This window comes from Stegastes partitus, unplaced genomic scaffold, assembly GCF_000690725.1.
Source record: "Stegastes partitus isolate 25-593 unplaced genomic scaffold, Stegastes_partitus-1.0.2 Scaffold54, whole genome shotgun sequence".
In the NCBI taxonomy this organism is placed as follows: Eukaryota; Metazoa; Chordata; class Actinopteri; family Pomacentridae; genus Stegastes; species Stegastes partitus.
The window spans coordinates 371,908-392,358 of NW_007577785.1; the positions used below are offsets into that span (position 1 = coordinate 371,908).

A 20,451-nucleotide genomic window follows, 5' to 3' on the forward strand; every position below is an offset into this window, starting at 1 on the left:
ACAATGTCTTGATAACAATAATAAAACCTACTGGACATCTATCCACTATTTATCACACTTCCTCAAATTATCCGGTATTCATTGTGGGCTCTGACTGGCTCAGTACAAAGCAACCCATACTGGCCGTTATCGACCCATTAATTGGAAAGTGGCCCATTGTAGTGAAAGGGCTGGGCAGTATAGACAGTCAGGAAGAGATGGAGGTTTAAGATCAGCCTGGACTCTAATTGGCAGGAAAGAGGTTTCTATGAAGTGGCGTAATGTGCTTTTTATTGGCTAGTGGAAGGTGGAGCACATGCTACTTTAAGTGTGACATGCATTCTTATTTCCTGTGATAAGAAAAACACTACAATAGTGAATATCATACAATGTGATTGGGTATTTCTATTTAATGTACTTTTAAAGCAGTTTTTTTGATAAAACACAGTGAACCTTTGCCATTTTGAGTTTATTTTATCAATCAACACTACAATGGTGAGCAAAAAAATGAACAGTTTTCGTCTACTGGAATAAAGAGAAAATGTTTCCATGCACAAGGATACCACTTGTTCTGTACGCACAGGTGCGGAGAGTAAATTGAAGCATATAACAATAGGAAAAACCATTTTCTGTTAATGTCCTTTCCATCCTGATCAGACTCAGTGCTAACAGAGCTGAGTTGATTGAAAAGTGTGTCCAAGGTTGATTCCCTGGCCGTAAAAGTACAGAAGGGGCACATCAATATAAAGACTTCCATCTGCCATTTTTGAAAAACTCAGGCTGTTATCATTTCAATGCCAAATGATTTCAAGCCTCCATTCTTCGCGTACTTTGTGGTCAGATTCCGGCCTTTGATATATTCTGTGGGTGTTTTCTTTTAATATTGGTGAAGGCTGAGGTGGAATAACGTGTTGTAGGTAGAGATAAAGGTGCTGGCAAAAGCATAGAAGGTCAAAGTACGGAGGTGGCCTGTTTGACCTTCACACACCCTTTTTCATACTGAGCCACCGCGGAGCACGGATGACATTGAAATACTCTATCGACTGTGAGTCAAGCTGTGCATGTGAAAAACCCTGGCGCAAGGAGACATTATTCACTAAACATGACATTTTACCACTATGGATTCAAGACAGAGAGTTGTGCACAACATAGGGTAATTATTTGTGTTAGTGTGATGAATACCGCTACGACAGTATGGAAGCTATTTCTCTTGAAGGCATTCGCTTCCATTTATAGTATAAAAGAGTTTGAGATATTCTTGTAATAATTTCAACTAAATATTACCATAGTCTCTCTCTTCCTGCATTCTTTGTGGCTTCCAGCGAAGTCTATATGTTTGATTGAATTAGTTGTTTTCATTAATATAAAGGCTGATAGCTATATCGGGGGATGCCAGAAAGCACACTGCAATCTTTTTGACCTTTTATCTCCTTTGACATGATTAAAAACCCTAATATACTGTACATTGATATAATTACCAAGTGAGTGAGACAAACTGGGAGAGAGACAGAGTGCTTCCTGTGCCAGTGTGATTGATCCAGTCTGTAGGGCAGCGTTGCTGAGGATTGAGTGTTTGTGCAGTTTATGCAGCAGGGTTTGTACCAGTATTCCATTATACTCCTGTACTTTGTCATACACGCTCTTTGTTTGTGCGAATGTACATATAAGACTTCACTGTGAATGTGTGTACAGGCATGTATAGGTTGTTTTTTTCCCCCTATCGATCCATATTGCGTGAAGCCCCCACAACACTACATTGTTAAAAAAAAAAAAATGCAAGTCCCAGTTCCCACTAACAATTTATCTCTCTGTGTGAAAATGTGAAAAAAAAAAAAGAAAAGAAGTGTTGCGTTTCAGAGAGTCAGCAGTTTGTAACTGAAATGTTGTTAAAATGAACAAGGAGCAAATTGCATTTTAATTTCCATACAAACAGTGCTATAATTTGGATGCTAGATATCCAGCTTGTGCATCAACACAGCAACTGTAAAGTTTTCTATTTTCACCAAGACTGTTCTAGGAGCAGTTATGGATTATATGATGCCTGCCAGATTTGATGTTCAGCTCTACGGTTTACTCTCGAATAGCTAATTAGCCTGCTTCATGTGGTTAATGAATTGCTCAAACCTTGGCAATAGAGCTCACATTCATAGTATTTTTTATTTTTTTTATTTGCCCCTACTCTGCTCCCTCTGCCTCGTTTTTTTCTGCCTAATTAATCATATGTCACCAGGAATTCTTGTTTCACAGCAGGTCTCATATCTGTAGAGCTTACTACATACTCTCTTCTCCCTCTCTTCTCCACAGACGGACAATTTCCCCACTGAGCCTAATTATATGGGCAGCAGACAACAGTTTGTTCAAAGGTAAGAGCTGGGATCTATAACCATCACAGCATCTCAGACCTTTGTTTTATTTCCGCCAATAGTGTCTGCCCAATGCCATAACAACAGTAACTATACTGGCAATTAACTGTACTGAGTGATACATCTATTTGGTTTAAAAGTGCATCACAAATAATGTAATCCCACAAGAAATCCTTTTTTTGTGGTTAGTAGACAGTGAGACAGTATTTTAGAAACATTTTTATTACATCCTAAATCCTATTATCACGGTTTTGCTTGTTCAGGATTCAGGGATGCTTATCAATGTTTTGTGTCTCTAACTTTCTCTTTGAGAGAAGCTAAAAAGCTTAATAAATTCTCGGCCATACACTGCAAACTAATGCTTTTACTCTTTTCTGTTTTTTTTTGTTTGTCTTTGTTTTTTTTTTCTTCGTCTAGTAGTTCAACATTCAAAGACCCGGAACGAGCGAGCCTCAGAGACAGCGGTCACGGTGACAGCGACCAGGCTGACAGCGACCAAGACACCAACAAAGGCTCCTGCTGTGATATGTCTGCGAAAGAAGCCCTCAAGTTGAAGGCTTCAAGTGTGAAACCACCACCTTTGGAGCAAGGTGAGCCCTCATCAGCCAATTTGATTGTACGAGAAATGCAAGATGCTGCGCAAGCCAACACTAGCGAACCGAGCGACTGTAAATCCGATTTCTGTGCCGCTGTTATTTGGATTAATCATTGAGCTTTTGACTTGCCTGAACGCTCACAATCTGAACTTAAACTTGGCTACTTTATTCTCCCCTACTTTGTTCTCAGCACTTTTCTCATTTAAAGTGCGTGTAGTGTGTGTGCGCATCGATGTGTGTATTGGAGGGTGTGAGCGAGTGTGCATTCTATACACGTCCTCAGTTTATCAAAGCAGACAAGCCCATTATGTTTTTATAAGCCCAACTACTTCAGCCTCTCCATTTAGTCCCCCTTCCCTGAGCACCCGTCTCTGAAACTTTGATAATGGAACATGGAAAATGACTTAGTGAGCGGCAAGCGATGTAGCTTCGTAGTGTGGTGATTAAATATGAATAATTATTCTAAGCGTTGTGGGTCGGGCAGATTACACATGACATGTGTAGAACAATAACTCCCCAGATATGAGTTGCTGCAGTCCCCCTCACCTCGCCCACCTCGTAAGATGAGTGCAGGGTCAGGGGAGGCAAGGAAGTCAAGATCATACATCGGCAGAGAGAAAAGTAATGAGGTAAGAGGTATTGTAAATGTCATGTACCTTGGTGTGTGCCATTACCTGCCAGGCAAAACAGATATTCCCACAGAAATACAAATTTGCAAAAAGTCTGTGCAGGAAGAAATAAAAAGTACGTATCTAACAGTCTTGTATACTGAACATGGATTCTCTGTAATAGTGCTATTAATCCAGGGAACAGAAGGGCTGTTTTACTTCTTGCGGAAGGACAATGACAATTTGTGCAACACTCTGTGCCTCAATATGCATGTCTGACGAGATAGCATTTTTTTCTTTTCATTGGTTTTTAGAATGAAAAAAAAAGAAGAAAAAAAAAAAAGCCACACACGTTGGCAAGAGAAATTGGCCAATTAAAAAGCTCCATATGTTTCTCATTTTGAAAATGTTCTCATTTAATTGTCCATGAGGGACTGAAAGGATCACATTTATACACACAAGACACATGGCAGAGAGAGCTGAGAGAGTGTGTTGGGCTGTTGTCAGTCAGGAAAAACTGTCCTGATACAAAATTGTCAGTGGATGTGTGCTGATACCGTCAGTTAGAGCCAACCGCAGCCTTCTCCGTCCACCTTTCTGCAAGTTGTCCTTGATCGGTTTGTTATTTTTGTCTTTAACGGGAGATCGTCACACACACACACACGCACTTATAAGTCCAGCGGAGCTGCTGCTGAAAGGCTCTAACCTGCCTTTACTTGTTTCTCTCTCTCATTGCTACCCTCCCATTTATTCTCACCCTCTGCTGTGTTTTCACCCCCCGCTCCATGACTTTCGTTCCACTTCTCTACCTCTCCTTGTTTGGGGAAATCGATTGATGTGAGATTAGACAGTTAACTGGCTGCAGCTGGCTGTGTTTAGACAATAACATAGAGGCTTAGCTAAGCTGTGGGGGAGGGCAGGGGCAGGGGGCCAAGACATGGTGCAAGAGCGGTGATGAGGAGTGAGAGGTGACGAGCATCAATCTGGCAGTGTTCCAATGCATCTTTATTAACTGGCAAAAATACCAGTTGAATGTTCAAAAGGCCTCACTGTGAGTTGGATTTTACATGAGAAAACAAACACAAGATGTAAATGGTAAATGGCCTGTACTTATATACCGATTTTCCTACTTTGATGGTTCCAAAGCGCTTTACAATTTGTTTCTCATTCACTCAACCACGCACCGACTGTGGCAGAGCTGCCATGAAAGGAGCCGGCCTGCCATCAGGGGCGATGTGGGGTTCGGTGTCTTGCCCGAGGACAGGAATCGATCCACCAACCCAACTCTTACTGGGCGACTAAACTACCACCCCCTGACTTGATCTTCTGTTTCTCAAACTGCAGTATTTTCTGCTCTGACAAGTATACCTTTGAGTTTGCTGCTCTCCTGCTCCTGTAGGAGGGTCATCTGGTGCCCGGTAAGCTCAGGAGTAGTCCCATCTGTCTGACTCAGACCCACTCATGTACAGGTAATATAGTCCTTTTATGGCTAATTAATGAGGCTTAGTAAAAAAAAGTAAAGCAAATAGAGGAAAGTGAAGCATGAGCTGTTATTCTGCTTCTCTACATTCAGCCGCAGTTATCTGTGGTTTAAATAAAGCTGCCTCTGTGCATATATACGTATAGTGTATACATGGAGTCACACAGGTATGTCTATTATCAGGTGGAAAAGGAGAAAGGGGATCTTGTCATCGGTCACTGTCCCAGGGGTTATTTTTCGGCAGGTTTATTCTCTTCACATCTTAGCACTTAGCATCTACTTCATAGTTCTCTTTCTACCCCCCCTCTCCTTCCCTCCTTCATCCCATCTTAAGTCCTCTGTTTCCCTCTAAGCATAGCCCTCCCAATTACTCTCTGTAGCTCTCTTTGCTTTCCTGCCAGAACACTGCGGCCTCATTCACTGGCTCAGTATAAACAAAACTACAAGTGCACAAAGCATGTAGTTCAAGTCCCAATCAATCCGCAAACCTGTTTTCCTTCTTAACCTTGACAGTCCCTATGTTGTAGCCTACAGTGTATGCACAATTGTGTTTCTTTCTCCTTTTTTTTCTTTCTGATTTACCATCCTTTGTTGGCTTTTTTTTTCTTCTTTTTTTCCTATTTTACTTCTTTCCCGTCAATTTATCAGTTTCTACTTGCTCTCTCCTCTGGTAACAGGCATCAGTAGGACAAACAAACAAACAAAAAAAAGCTCCCTTGTTCCATACTTGCAATTTATCTTCTTGTCTCATGTTCAGTACGGTTCCCTTCCAGACAACATAATCTGGACATCGTCGCACCATGGATCAGTCTCAAATTGATTAATTAGCCCTGCAAAATTGGTAGCAATGTATTAATTAAGTTTAAGTATATCAAATGCATTTTTTGCCAGTTTTAAACAGCGATTAATTGATACTCCAACGCGCCTGCAGCAGACATTAATACTGGCTTGTCTGGCTCTGGTGGAGTGGCTGGCAGCACATCGTTCGCCTCTGTGGAGATGACTGCCATAGTCGCTATCACGAACAGACAGGCGGCAGTGGTGTAGCGAGATGTTACCCACTGATAGGGCTGTCCGAGTAAATGGGGAGAGAGAGAGATGATGGAGGAGGGAGAGTGCGGAGAGGGACGGATGCTGTTTGACTGTACCAGCTGACCTATCCTAATTAGCTGCGACTGGATTATGGTAATCAAACCGCCTCCTGCCTTGTTTTAAGAAAGGGAGGCAAAAGTGGGACGGAGACAGGGGGCTGAGAGGGGCTGTGGTACCACAAGGACAGCGTGGATACAGTGAGGAGAGACGGCGTTAGATGTGTTCATGTGACGGCAGTGAAATAGACTTTTCTGTTGTTTGTGGCAGGGTGGAAGAAATTTTTACCTCGACATCATCCCTCAGCCCGTGAATAGCTTCAATAAAGAGAAAGCCGCACTTTGTCAAATTTTCTCATACAAAAACTCCTAGTACAACCACACCGAACTAAATAAATGATAATGTTGACATTAAATTCAGTTGTTATTCAGCAAACCCCTTATTTTTGTTGTCTTCTCTGTGGCAGTTTAGTAATTTATGGTGCTGAGGATGTCGGTGATGTGCGACTCTAAAGGGATGTTCCTAAAACATCTGTTGCCTGTTTAGCCCTCTTCTTAGCTCCCTGTTTAAAGATTAAGGAGCATAGTTAAGAAATTGAGGATGTGGCTATGACTTTATGGCGCACTTTGTTCCTTTTAGTCTGTAACGCAGGATTTCCTGTTTTACTAGTTTCTTTATATGCAGTTGCAAAAGCTTAATAGTCAAAAAACTAAAGCCCTTAGTTTGCATGGATCGTATATTTTATCCTATATGAATTCTATCTGGATTGTTCTCTAGGTTCTGCAGCTTAAGTTAAGAGAATATGTTTGGAAGCCCTATTGGCAATTTCATAGGCGATCTTATTGTAAGTATTTCATTCGATTATGCCTCTTTAGATAACAAGACAATACAAATCCAATTTATCTTTTCAATTAATATGTTTGTCATTAGCATTTTCAATTTAATGCAATATCCAAAAATAACAAGCGCACTACAACCTATATTTTAAAAAGCAATATCGCGGCAGAGAATTTTTGAGTAACCACTATGACACTGTGACACTTCCGAGCTAAAAGAGTGCACAATTTTACATTTGTTCATCTGTAAAATCATGAGAAAATTAGGTCCTAATAAGTTATTTTGTTTGTATAATAGAGTTTCTCTTCTAGTCCACACTGAGACCAAACAAACTTAATTTTCAGACTTTTATCCATCTTACATATTCACCCATCATCCCTTGCGGCAGTCCTAATCTTAAGACTCTGACATTGCTGTTCTTCTCTAAGGCATCTTGAGTCCCCACAATCTCAATCTTTTCTTTTTTCTTTTCATTCAGAGCAATTAATTTTAAATCATGAGTGAACCTTTGATAAAAATAAAAAATTGCAATTCCAAGATTAATTGACTGGTCAGAAGTCAGATCAGATGCCCTTTTCACACTTGTAGCCATGGCAACCTCTATCTTGCTCACTCTGGCCTTCAATAAACCTTTATCTGACTCTTGGAAAAGGGCATTCCGTTCAACATCATTCATATTTCATGGACAGATAAATGCAGACATGTTTTTCATTGGCACGGTAGATGCGTATTACATCTATAATTTGAATGATTCAGAATTTGTATTCAGAATCCAGCACAATCAGCCTGATATAACTTCATCATTACATGTAAATTTTTCATACAAACACTGTGCTATTTGTATATATCACTATATTGGTTGCAATTATTAATGCATGTAAATGTAACGTGGATATATTTATATTTAGAACTTCTTTCAAAGCTCTCTGTAGAAAATATAACGTGATTTTTATTATGACTGACCAATTGTTCCACCATAGGCAAAATGGAGAAAATGATTAGTTATGTGTTAATCATTAGGGTTCCATTTTAGGGATGAATAACTGTTTATAAAAAAAAGTTTTGAGATGAATCAAAAGAAAGACAAAGACTGTCTAAGGAAGACAAAAACAGTTCGGACATTGCACAAGCGGAACTCAAGAAAACAAATGAACAAAGCAACACAAAATCTGGCTGCTGAGCGACAGGCTGCTTGTCGACGCACTTCTTCTGAAACATTTCCAGTGGGCATTGAATCCAACATGGAATTGTGATGGAACAACGGCACAGCCAGAACGTGACTCAGTCATATCATGTGGACAATGAAGCTGACTTTTGTTCATCAGATGAAAACTAAAAAAACAACATCAGTTACAGCTGCTGTGTGGGACTGCAGAGTGATGACTCAATGACATTACAAAAGACTTCTTTTGTAAGAGTTCCTCCACCTATAACATTTGTATACAAGATGCACGATAATATTGTATATATCATACCCTTCACACATTTTTGCCCTGTGATCAAGGTACTTAACTGCAGCCTTATATATATTCTTCATAAATGTATACATATCAGTAACTATGACGGATATAGCACAATATTTTTTCATTGATTTACACAAAAAATGAATGAAGAATAAACTGAACTTTATTGACATTAGAAAATAATTCCTTTTCTATAATATTAGTATACAGGATGTGTGATTATTATTGTATATAATATTACTACCTTTCATAGATTTTCACCATGTGATAAAGGCACTTGATTGCAACCTTCCATGTATTCTTAGTAAACATATATATCGGTGATATGAACAAATATAGCACAATTGTTTCGTATTTTTTGCACACAAAATGCATGCAAAACGAGCACATTCTTATTCTGTTGGATTCTAGCTTTTTTTCAAGTGAAAAGCAAAAGCGTTTATTGTTTTCCCATTAGCAAGGTAGGACAATAAACTTGTTTGAAGCCTCAGTTAGGGTGTACTCTCCACTGCAGAGAGGGCATTGTTAATGTGTGATTCTTCACAGGATGTTAAAGTAATTGTTCTGCAGGTTAATGGACAAACATCTGCTGAGAGAAACTTAATCTGAGAGCATTGTAATTAGTCAGTTTACAAATATTGCTCGAAACAGGTAGCATATGGGGGAGTCATGGTTTCATGTGATGCTATCACATCTGTCTGTTTAAACATGATTAATTGAGGCCATCAGGCCGTGTTTACACCCGTTGTTCCAATGGAGACATTTACATGCGTCATTCCAGTGAACTCTCTCATAGCAGCGAGCATGACTCGATGTGTTACAGAGCTCCTCTTTGCCTGTTAGCTCTTTTCATCTGCAATCATTAATTTAGAAATTAGGACCACTTTTAGCTCCTGTGTCTGAAGTATCTGCCGAGTTCTAATATCAAACCACTAAAGAATCTATCTAAGTCTGTAGCATGGCCTTGGGGAGTAGATTAGAAAAACAAGCATCATCTGAAAACAGCAGCCAGATGCTCATGTTTCTTCTTACTGTTTGTGCGAGCCATTGGGCAGAGAGGATTTGTCTCTGAGACTTTCATCTTTTCCTGCTCCTCATCTCCTTGGTTTTCCATGGCCTGTCCCTGGCTGGGCTGATAGCCTGATTCATGGCAACATCACCAGCTACTTTCCTGGTGGGGAAAATAAGAACCATCAGCAATCTGGACTTCTCCAGGAGGCATCACTCAAAGTCACATAAGATTTGTGAGTGTTTGTGTGCACATACACATGTGCCAGATCGTGCGTTCACCCCATTCTTAGAGGATGTGGCGGTATCGCACAGCAGTGAGGCGATTTGTGGCTAAGCTAGTGGAATCCTGTGGAAAGCCTAAAATCTTGTGGGGTGAAGGGAGGGGAAATATCACAGTCTTAGGATTTCTTCTCTCTCATTATGGAAGATTTAAAAGGATTAGTCTATTTTCTTTAATACACAAAGTTTTATTAAATTCCATTGTTATGATTGTGGTTCATGAAGGGTAATGTCCATTCTTGTGTCCTTCGTCTTGTGCTGAATGTGTGTGATTTTGGGCTGGGCGGGCGGTGGGGTTTGATTTCCTTCCCTAAACCTCAGCCCGCCTGCATGGCGGATCACCGCCTGATCCTCATTCAGCTAGTGAAGCCTATCTCAAGCACTGTGGCACCACAGTGTTGAAGAGGATTGATGAATATCTCAAACTCTTACCACTTGGGCTGTAAATCTCTGACATTATTCCTTCACCCTGGTAGCCACAATGAATAATCACGGCATGTTTATGGAAGCAGCGAGCAAAAATGTGTCTTATTTCATTTTAAGCACCATTATAACCTCTCAACATGGCATGATTGGACTTCTCGTCTTAAAAAAATCTAAAATTCCATCAAGAATGCTTTTCTCTTGCACCTTCAGTAAAGGTTGCTGACCCTAAATACTTATAGATGCCCGACCCTCTTTCCTCACACCGACATGTAATGAGAACATGACAGGGTATTAATCAAAGTGTGTGCTCACTCATATTACACAGGACAAACACACAAAGCCAGTTAAAACTCTGGAAAATGTTATTCGAAATCCATTAAAAAATGTAGGGGCACTGAGGATGAGGATTAGTCCAGTATTATGGAGATTTAAAGGTAATAACTCTTTAACCATACTGTTAAAGCTTTATCCACTCTCAGGTCCAGTAACACATCAGTGATATCATTATTATTATCATCATCTTTTTTGTTTGCTCAGTCATACTCACTGTTTTCAGTAAATAGATTTTACATGCACAACATCAAACACACTTTTTTATGTTCAACTGTCTGACTAGACATGCTTTTGTTATTGCTCTTATCAGAGGCCTCGTCTGTTGGGTGAATTTGAATGTGTTTGTTTTAATGCCTCATTTGTGCATAATAGAACTCAGACAGTGAGGCTAGGTGGTTTGATTAGTTTGCATATTTCAAGTTTACAGTTTATACATGCACACAGGCGTGCTTGCTGTAAATACACTAGTAACCTACATTTTCATCCAGTATGTGCTTACACACAATGCTGAGAGATAACTGAAAAAAAAAACACGTCAAACTTGTTTCTACCACACACACACACACTTAAGATATGTTCCCTCAAAGCAGCGGCAAGAGAGACAATCCCGGGTATTTATCAGCTCCATCATCATGACAGACATGTTTCCGCTCCCAGTTGTTCTCTTTGTAATCACATAAACAACAACCTTGTAAATGTGGTGTCTGTGCTATAAATGAAATTAATTAACATTGTGTGCCTGAGCCCCATGGCAGTGCAGCCTACGTTAATTTTTTTTATTTTTTTAATTTTTTTTCCAGGCATTAACCTCTCTCCGCAAAGCTTTGCTAAATTTGTGATTACAGCGCACACAATTAGGATGTTATCACAACTTTTGATGCTGATATATTTTAAGAGAGACGCTCTGCCACTGAATTCGGAGAGTGGAGACATTGCAGCAGTTTTTCAGCTTATGGTTTGTAGCGCGTGAGGCTTTTGCTGAATTGTGACTCAAAAACGACGCTTTGCAGCCTTGTGTTGGTATCTGTGCGTTTGTTAGACACACAGATGTATGACATTTGGACTATCCTTGTGTGTTTCCTTTCTGTATTAAGGGAACGATTGATGATGACATTTTAAGTCATGGGCTGTTAAATGACCGTTTACCCCCAACTTTCCACGGATTAAACAAGCGAGCAGTCATAATCCAAGTTTTTGGTACGGTATTGTTTTCGTCACAGCACCTCTCTAGGAGTATGTGTTACAGAGCAGCAGCAGAATTGTTCTAGTATCTGCTCTCAGTGGGTGAAACATGTTGTCCAGCACAGCAGTAGGGAGGATACTACGGAGCAGATTATAATGATACAGAACATCGTCACTCCCTGGACTAGAGCCACTCCGCGGCCATCTGTCCTCTGTCCGTGTACAGCTGGGCATTTGTGCATTTGTATATGTGTGGTTGTGTGTGTGTCGGATGTAATTCTAGACATTAACCACTCTCTTTTACATATGCTTTGATAGTTCTCTTTATTTCCTACTTATCAGTTTTCAGTCATATACATGATCATGCTCATCTCTTTCCGCACACATTTGCATGGTTTCAAATTCGATGTACGTTAGGAAAAAAATAAATAAATAAATAAATTGTTACTGCCTGTGAGCATAGAGCAACTTGTTTTGCTCCACTTTCAGCCATTATGCATTGGATTCAAATGAGAATAAGTTAACTGGTTAGTTGGTATTTGTCATCGCTTGCAACGGCTTATTGGCAAATGGTTAGTTGATTAATGGTATAAGAAAATATTGATAAAACGTACTTGCAGCTTTATTGTTCATTGTAGATTTCTGTCTGTGTTGTAGCACTTAAAGCAGTTCTGGGATCAGTGGTTTCGTCTTTTCAGTTTAACAGTGGGTTTTGACAGCTGGTTTCATTTTGGATATGGTTTCATGTTGGTAAAATATCCATATTTGTGAAGTTCTATGGCCAACAAATCCCTTAAATCTGTCTTTCACAAAAGCTTCTTTTCCCTTCCTTTGAGACTACAGACATCTCCAAAGAAGAAAAAAAAACTGGTAATGTATGTGAAAACTTGTTTTGTCAGTTGTGATTGAAGTGATTGAAGACGGCAGACGGTCTTAAATGTCCCACACTATGGATACACTTCACCCAAGTGCAAAATGCAATATTTGCAACAAATAGGGGAATGATAACTCCCTTACCCACTATGAAAAAAACCCCAAAAAACTTCTGATAAGTTCAGAAGGATGAGAGCTTCAGCTCAGCTTAGCAGTGTTGCAGCACACTTTGTCACCCATTTGACTCTGTCACCTGTGGGAGTCCCTTCAGATAATGTTAAGTGCACTGTACATGCACTGAACCATGAAGTAGAATTAATATTCAATTCAATTTTTATTTGTATAGCACATATTTACAACAACAAGTCATCTTATAGCGCTTAACAAAGGCAATACTTTTTCTTCTGTGTTGTTTTCATTTTAGCTGAAGTAAAACTATAACCTCTGCAGCTGCAGCACAACCCACAGTGGGGAGCAAAGACGATTGTCCTGTGCAACAAAAGAAGAAATTAGTCAGGACAGGGTCAATGGTAATGTCACAGAGCAGTGATACAGTATGTGCTAAAGCGCTACAGCTCCATAGGATCTCTGAGTTAGGAGTGATACTGAGTAAATTGAAAACCATACGCGTTTTTAACTTAATTTAAAATTAATCATACTGCCTACAAACGATTCAGACTTGATCAAATGCAATTGAACCCCATCCCATCTTGAGTTGGATCCCTTTCAAACCACAAGAAGCTAATCTTCCAAGAGTACAGGCCATAAAATTAATGAAACATGACAAATGTTACAGATAATGACATGAAACAGTTTGGGATTTCCTGTTAATGTTCTGGGGTTAAAATAAAGAGCACCCTGTGACTTGCACTCATGTGCTATGTTTTATACGTGCACATGTTAGTAGAAACACTGGAAACAGGAACTTGTATTTTATTGGAGTGCCAAAACAACAGTTCTCCAGGTTGGGTGCATTATGTAATTTTAATTGGGTGAGAGTTATTTAATGCTTTACTCTAACACTTTATACCTAAAAATATATCAAATGAGCCACCTTCAGAATTTGACTTTGTTATGCAGAGACTTATAGAGCGACAAGGCTTTTACTTTTCGTCAGGAAAGTGCTGTGTATGACTAATTCACACCTGCAGCCAGTTAACACAAGTTCTGTCTCTCATCAACTGGAAACAATGTAGTGGGAGGTGAAGTCATGGGTTGCAGAGATCTTTTCTTTTTTTCACATGACTCTGTTTCTGAACTCACCATATGCATATCACTTTCAATTCCACGGCTTGTTAATGAATTCTTGTCTCATTTAAGGTAAAAGCTGTGCAGCTGGATTCATAGAATAAAATGCTGCTGCAGTGTCTCTTCTGATGGGTGTTATCAAGGAGGCTTTTACTGAATATAACACACTGAACAGTGAATTGCTCGTTTCAGATACCTGAGAAGCTCATTTGAGTTTGCAAACTGGCTGGAACACATTTCATCAACTGTCATCAATCAACTGTTAGACACTATCTATCCACATCATTACAAGTGACATATTTATCACTGACAATGTACAACTTGCAAACCAGCATCCAGCTTAGAGGTGGCATCTGTAAATACACAGTCATGTTCATATATTTTTGCATGAATTTGATGGGACAGCCAAAATAAACTCACCAGTTAATATATTTTTTTAAAGGTCTGCACTGAAGTTTGACTTTTGTTGTGCTCAGTTATGCTGTATTGAGTAGAGTAACATTATTAATTATGAAAACACCAAATGACAAATTGTTTGATCAATTCCACACAGTCCGTTGCAAAGAGGAAGGGATTGTTCTGCTTTGATTGTGTGAGAATGCAATGCTCAATAAAAAATTTCCCTAGACGGTGAATTCAACACAACTTCCTCTGAATCGCTAAGATACAAGTGCAGGGGCCCCTCTGTCTTGACTGTTTCTTGGCTGATGTGAATGAATATTTGTGGTGCCCTGGGGCATTGTTTCCCCATGTTACACTGCATCAGGAACCAGAGAGATAAATGGGCCTGGCCTGTCCAAGGCATCAGGACTTCTCCTCTGTTCAACCATAACTAGTAATGTCCTTTCATCCACTGCCTGCAGTGCTATAGATAATGGAGTATTTGAAGAAGAGGAAACGTTAAAACAAAGAGAGGATATGTGGTTTGTGCGATGACAGCGGATGAGATGATCAGCAATGTCAGCAGACGGGAAGAGAATATGCAACAACAGCCATGTGGTTTAAAAGTATGAAACACATACAAACTCAAAGGTGTATTGGACATGTAGAAATCTAAGATATGGGGCTATAATAAAGGAAAAGGCAGCGACCATGTGATCCGGGATGAGAAGAAAGAGCTCATGGGTGGATGGATGGATGGATGAAGAGGGGCGGGACAGCAGGCAGGCTCCATGGGAGATTGGCTTAAGTAGCATGGTGCCCTGGTTCCCTGTGGTAGCCAAGCCATCAGTTCAAATTCAAAAGAAAAACCTGTCAGAGTAAACATATATCCTGCTAAGACGCGCCTGAACCCGGTCTCATGTTCACACACCCAGAGATATACTTGCGTGAACTGTAAAGACTGAGGTGGGATGGGATGGCAATAAAAGGGAGCCATATGAATTTCATCAAATGTCTCTGTTGAACGTGTGACACTGCGGTGTAGCTTTCCCATACTGACAGAGATATACAGCATGTGTATATGTGTGCCTTTGCGAGTATGTGAGGATGGCGACTGGGAGTGTTTTTCTCCGATAACCTCAGTTTGTTACTTTTTGATCCTGCTAAATTAAGATAAGGGGCTTGGTTAATTAAACTGTCACATGGCAATACCTTGAGGAATTGCGAGGCCAACACAGCTTTAATTGGGTGGCTGCTATTGTCCTGACGTTGCCTCCCTTCTTCGGGGAAGCAGCCCCACAAACGGGGGGGAAAACAGTCTCATGGCTACTAGCGAAAGATAGAGGAGCTGTGGAATGACACACACGAACATTTAAATGAAGAAGCACGGGGGCAACAATGGTGTGATCTGATCTTAGATGTGTAAAAAACTGTACCCTGCTCAGCTTTAACATAATTTACACTGTGAATATATTATACACCTAATGTGCAGTGCCTACAGTTGCTCCACAACAGGGTAAACACTAGATTAGACTTAAGATGAGGAATTTTAATTGCTTCAGTAGGAGAAGGAGAGTTGGGTAATTTTCTGTACATTGCAATTGTCTCTGCGGTGCATTAGTTGCAAGGGTCTCCAAAGCCCCATGGACAATGTCAGCAAGCTTAAGATGCATCTGTAATTACCAGCAGCCAATTAACAGCTGACCTCACCATCCCACCTCAAACCACAACAAAGATCTATTATGGAGATTTAGAAGGCTTGCAGTGTAAACAACTAAGTGTGATGGATTTTTCTACAGAGCTTATGGTTGTTTGCACCTCCTCTTTTGGTTTACACGCACACACCTCATTGGAATTCAGACAGTGGTGAGGTAGATGGATGGACGTGTTGCAGATGCATATGTTTTTCTGCAACAGGTTTTTAAAGATAACTCTGCTCATCAGATCAACTTATCTGCGTTACTCCCACTTGTTTGCACCGAATTCAATCGTAGTTTCAGTTTCCATTATTGGAATTAATTGTAGCAAGTTAAAAATATTCACTGAAATATCCTGGAGTGTGCCAGAACATTATGCATTTTAAGTAAATGCTATTCCATTTTGGGTGAAATGCAGCATTTTTCGGAGGCTCCGCACAATGCATCATATTAATTGAAATGTCTGAAACTGTATCTGATGTAGTTTTAGGAAATAAGCGCCACTGAGATTATTAAGGGATCTTAGAAGAACTGTGGGGTTGTTGTTGCTGTAGGAGGTTTCCTGGGTAGCATAATGCCCATTCTGTGGGGATGTTTCGAAAACAGTTGTCCATCTGTCCCTGAAGGTGATCAAAATCTGCCTTGATTAACAAGTGGGAAATCTTGGTAATGGTCCCCTGTGCTGTCTCTCATCCCCTCCCAAGTGGGATTCAAAGAGGATGAAGTTTTGAGCCGAGGGATAATCTAGTTCCCTAGATTGTGATAATGCTGCTCAGGATGATCATGTGGATGAGAGCGGGTTTGGGCGTGCTCACGACTGTGGGTTTGTGCTTACATGTGCTTGTGTGCCTGTGTGTTGGTGCTCGACAGAGAAGAGGCAGACAATAGCAGAGTGAGCCAGTGAATTAGTACGCATAGGCCCATGGAAAATACACACTCTTGCTGTTGCTGTATCCAGGCAACCACATCAGAATTCAAGACATACCGAACAACAGGTGATTGCCGCCACCTTTCTTTTTCAATTTTAAGCGGATAAATTATGACCACTTCTACTCAGCTTTTAATTCACATAAAACAAGAAATCCTACTCCATACAGAAATGTACAGTCATTAAAATGTCAGGAAAAAGTATACATTATAGGGAGGTGTAGGCTTTTTAAAATTAATTTTACTCAGCAAACATCCGATGGTCTTTGATACAGAGCTGCCATACAAACGGGGTTTACTAAATAATGCTGCAAGAAAAATGAGCTATTTAATCATGATTTAACAGAAGATATTGATAGATGTAATATTCTTTTGTGGAAAAAAATAATTCCGTCCTTGGTCTAAGAGGCTAGTATTGCCCCCCTTTTTTTCTCTTTTTTTTTTTTAAAGCAGAAATAACTACCTGTAGATGTTTTGCATAATTGTCCACCAGTCTCTGACATTGTTCTGAAATTTTTTGACCACTTGTCCATGCAAAATTCCTTCATTTGCAAGATGATTGCGGGTTTTCTTGCATATACTGCGTGTTTGAAATTCCCCCCACAAAATTTCAATAGGATTGAAATCTGGGCTGTTTTTTTTTTTTTTTCTTTCTTTCTTTTAGGCCATTGCATCGCCCCTCTTATTCTTTTTTGAGTCATTGCTAGGTAGTTTTGCTTGTGTGCTTAGGATCATTATCCTGTTGAAGGGCCCACTTGCAAATCAGGTTCATCTTTCGGACAGATGGCCTCACATTATTACTAAGGAACTCTTTGATACGATGCAGAATTCATAGTGGAATCAATGACCACATGCTGCCCAGTCCCAGAGGTAGCAACACAACTCTGAACCATAACATTTCCACCACCATACTTCACAGTTGCTGTGAGGTTCTTCTCCTGAAAAGCTGCCTTTGATCTGTGCCAAATATTTCTACTGGTACTGTGGCCAAACAACTCTATCTTTGATTTGTCTGTGCAGAGCATTATTAAGAAAGGCTAGTTTTTTGCCTATATGTTCACTGGCAAAACTGTACTGCTCAATAACAGCTGCGGTTATCTACAGATCCTCCTGTGATGAAATTTTGGGTTTTTCTTGTTGCATCAAACAATCTGCTCTTGGGCTGAATTTGCTTGGGTTGCCAGTCCTGGACAAATTGGTTGTAGTTTGAAATCTATGCCTCATGCAGCTGATTTTCCTTTTGGTGGAATATGTTTTTTCATCTTTCAAATAATTTGGAAATCCCTTTTAAAACTCTTGCAAGACTCAAATATTCACAAACCTTCTTTTTTTTCTAAATGCCTTAGAGAGATCTTGGCACCATGCAGTTCAATAGCAAAGAGAACACCAGACACTAAATGTCAGAGGTTTAAATAAGACGGGTTCCATCTGTCACTCCCCAAGGAGGTTTTTATCATTAACACCAAATCTGGAACCCCTGATTCTAATTTTAGGGATTTGAAGGTGTGATAAATGTTTGGGTGACTGTTCCATGTGACTGATCTGTTTTTTTCTGTTGTTGTTGTGTTTTTTTTTTTTTTTTTTAACTATTTAAGTTCTAAAAATAACTACAAAATGTCGCTTTTATATGTTTGAGTATATCAAAGATGAGCAAACGTTTGTGTCTTCAAACCTGTTGAAAAAGTACACAAATTCCATCATTTTTTTTACTGACTGTATTCAATTTAGTAGCCTACACTGTTGTTTGCCTGAAAAACAATTGCTGTGTGAAAAATGATCAAAACAGGATTTCTTGCAAATAACTGCGACTTAGCTTTGTTTGTTACTTGTGATTTTTTTCTGTTCTTTGCGACTCGCAGTTTTTGAAATGACAGTGAGCTTAAGCTTTTCTGAATCTCATTTTAGTCTTAAGTTCCCTGTTGTTCCGCATGGTCTCATCCCACCCTGATCTGTGTCTGGTGTTGGTGTCCAGCTGTTCCATCAGCACGACAAGTGGTTCAGGAAACTCCCTGATTGTTCACTGACCAATCACAAACACACCAGAATGCTGTCAACGAGCATTTTCCACCCAGTGGTTTGCATTTGCCTGCACCTGTGGTTTTAGCCCAGAGGGCACGGGATGCAGGAGGGGGGTGGCAGAATGGGGAGAGGCTGGGCAGTGAGGTGGAAAGGCAGTCGGAGTTGGGATTAGGCTGTCTTTCTGTCTGTCGAGATTAAACAAAATAGATTCATAGCGAGTTTCCCTCCCATTTTGTTGTGTTTTCCTCAAAATGCATCAGAGGACAGCTGAGCCTTACCACCCGTATTTGCATTTTTGTAATTTGCATGAACTCATTGGTGCTTGGAGGCAACTTACAGTTGTTGTTGTTCATGTACGCAGGCATGCGTGTGTGTCTAGGCATGTGCTTTGTAATTTGACAAGCAAAATAAAGAACTTGTCCAAACACTCTAATAAACATGGCTGGAGGAACCTGCGCTGCAGTCATGGAAATCTTGTACTCCAATCGCCTGGAAAGTTGAAGGCTTTGTTGTCCAAAATTTACTGAAATGTTAAGAAATTACACTAACTGCCTCCGCTGACTTATAATATGTTGTAACACAGTATCACACTGCAGTAGAGACCCTACTGTGGAGAGTTACTAGGATAGATAGTCACTCTGCACTGCAGTGCTTTGCTATCCTGGGTTGTGAATCTTATCAGGCAGAGTTGTGGTAGTGGATTTTGTGTGTGTTTGTGAGTGTGTGTGTGAGTATGTGTGTGTGTGTGCCTGTGTGTGTGTGTCCAGGCCCCTCTGGAGTCCATTAATCCCAAATCTAACAGACTTACTGCAGAGGCAGCCTTTGATGTGTGCTGAATGCCTCTCTGGAATATTGGATGCTGCTTCCATAATATTCACTTCCCTCTCTCTCGTCAGGAATACATTGTTTTGCCCCCCCCCTCCCCCGTGATGCCGATGTTGTCCAGCAAGGCAGGTGGCTGCCCTGTCATGAATTTGTTTACAATTCAGGTGTGTTTTCACCAGTTCTCTGATCTGTAATTTTACATCTCTGAGCTCTTTTAATCCCATTCTTATCTTGTGTAAGCCTTCTAATCTTTGACCCTAATCTTAAACCGCCACATAGAACAGGGCAGTGTGGATTGAGGAGAGTTGTTTTTCTCACCTTCAAATTCAATGCATACATTTCTCAGAAAGAGACGGGGCCTCTAGCTTTTGAGTTTTCTTTCTCGTGAGCAGAGTCTGAAAGGTATTTATTGCTATATATTTCTATTTATTTGTGCTTTATTGCAGTGGCCTGGACTTGAACCCAGCCTATTTTAAAGCCTTGTGCTCATAACCCACCAGTCTCAGGAGTGAAACAGATGGAGAGGCAAAGAAAGTATAAATTAGATAGTGAGATGGAAAACACATTTCTATTTGAAATGATTATCCCCCCTGACGGGTATACTAATAGACTGTTATTGCATTTCCGTCAGTTTCTTTTAATCTAATCATACTTATAAACAGATGAGTGAGAGCGTTGGTGTGTGCGTATATTTATCCATACAGAGACATAAGCAACCAGTGTCTAGACGGCAAACACCAATTTGGCTGGGCCATGGAGAAACATCAATGCTAAAGCAATGTTGCTGAAACACTAGGCATGTTCCTCAGTCTTGCATGGAGAGGAGATTGCAGTG

At 40.2% G+C, this 20,451-nt stretch overlaps 1 protein-coding gene across 2 annotated transcripts in view; it reads left to right on the plus strand.

Moving 5' to 3' along the window:
- Positions 1-20,451, plus strand: part of pcdh17 (protocadherin 17) — a 62,051-nt gene that overhangs the window by 21,814 nt on the left and 19,786 nt on the right. Inside the window, exons 3-4 of one of the 2 annotated variants that reach the window (XM_008275518.1) lie at positions 2,284-2,342; positions 2,760-2,932. In XM_008275518.1, coding sequence (XP_008273740.1) covers positions 2,284-2,342; positions 2,760-2,932 — 232 coding nt within the window. The remainder of the gene's footprint in view (positions 1-2,283; positions 2,343-2,759; positions 2,933-20,451) is intronic. The other variant, XM_008275519.1, reaches the window with a different exon arrangement.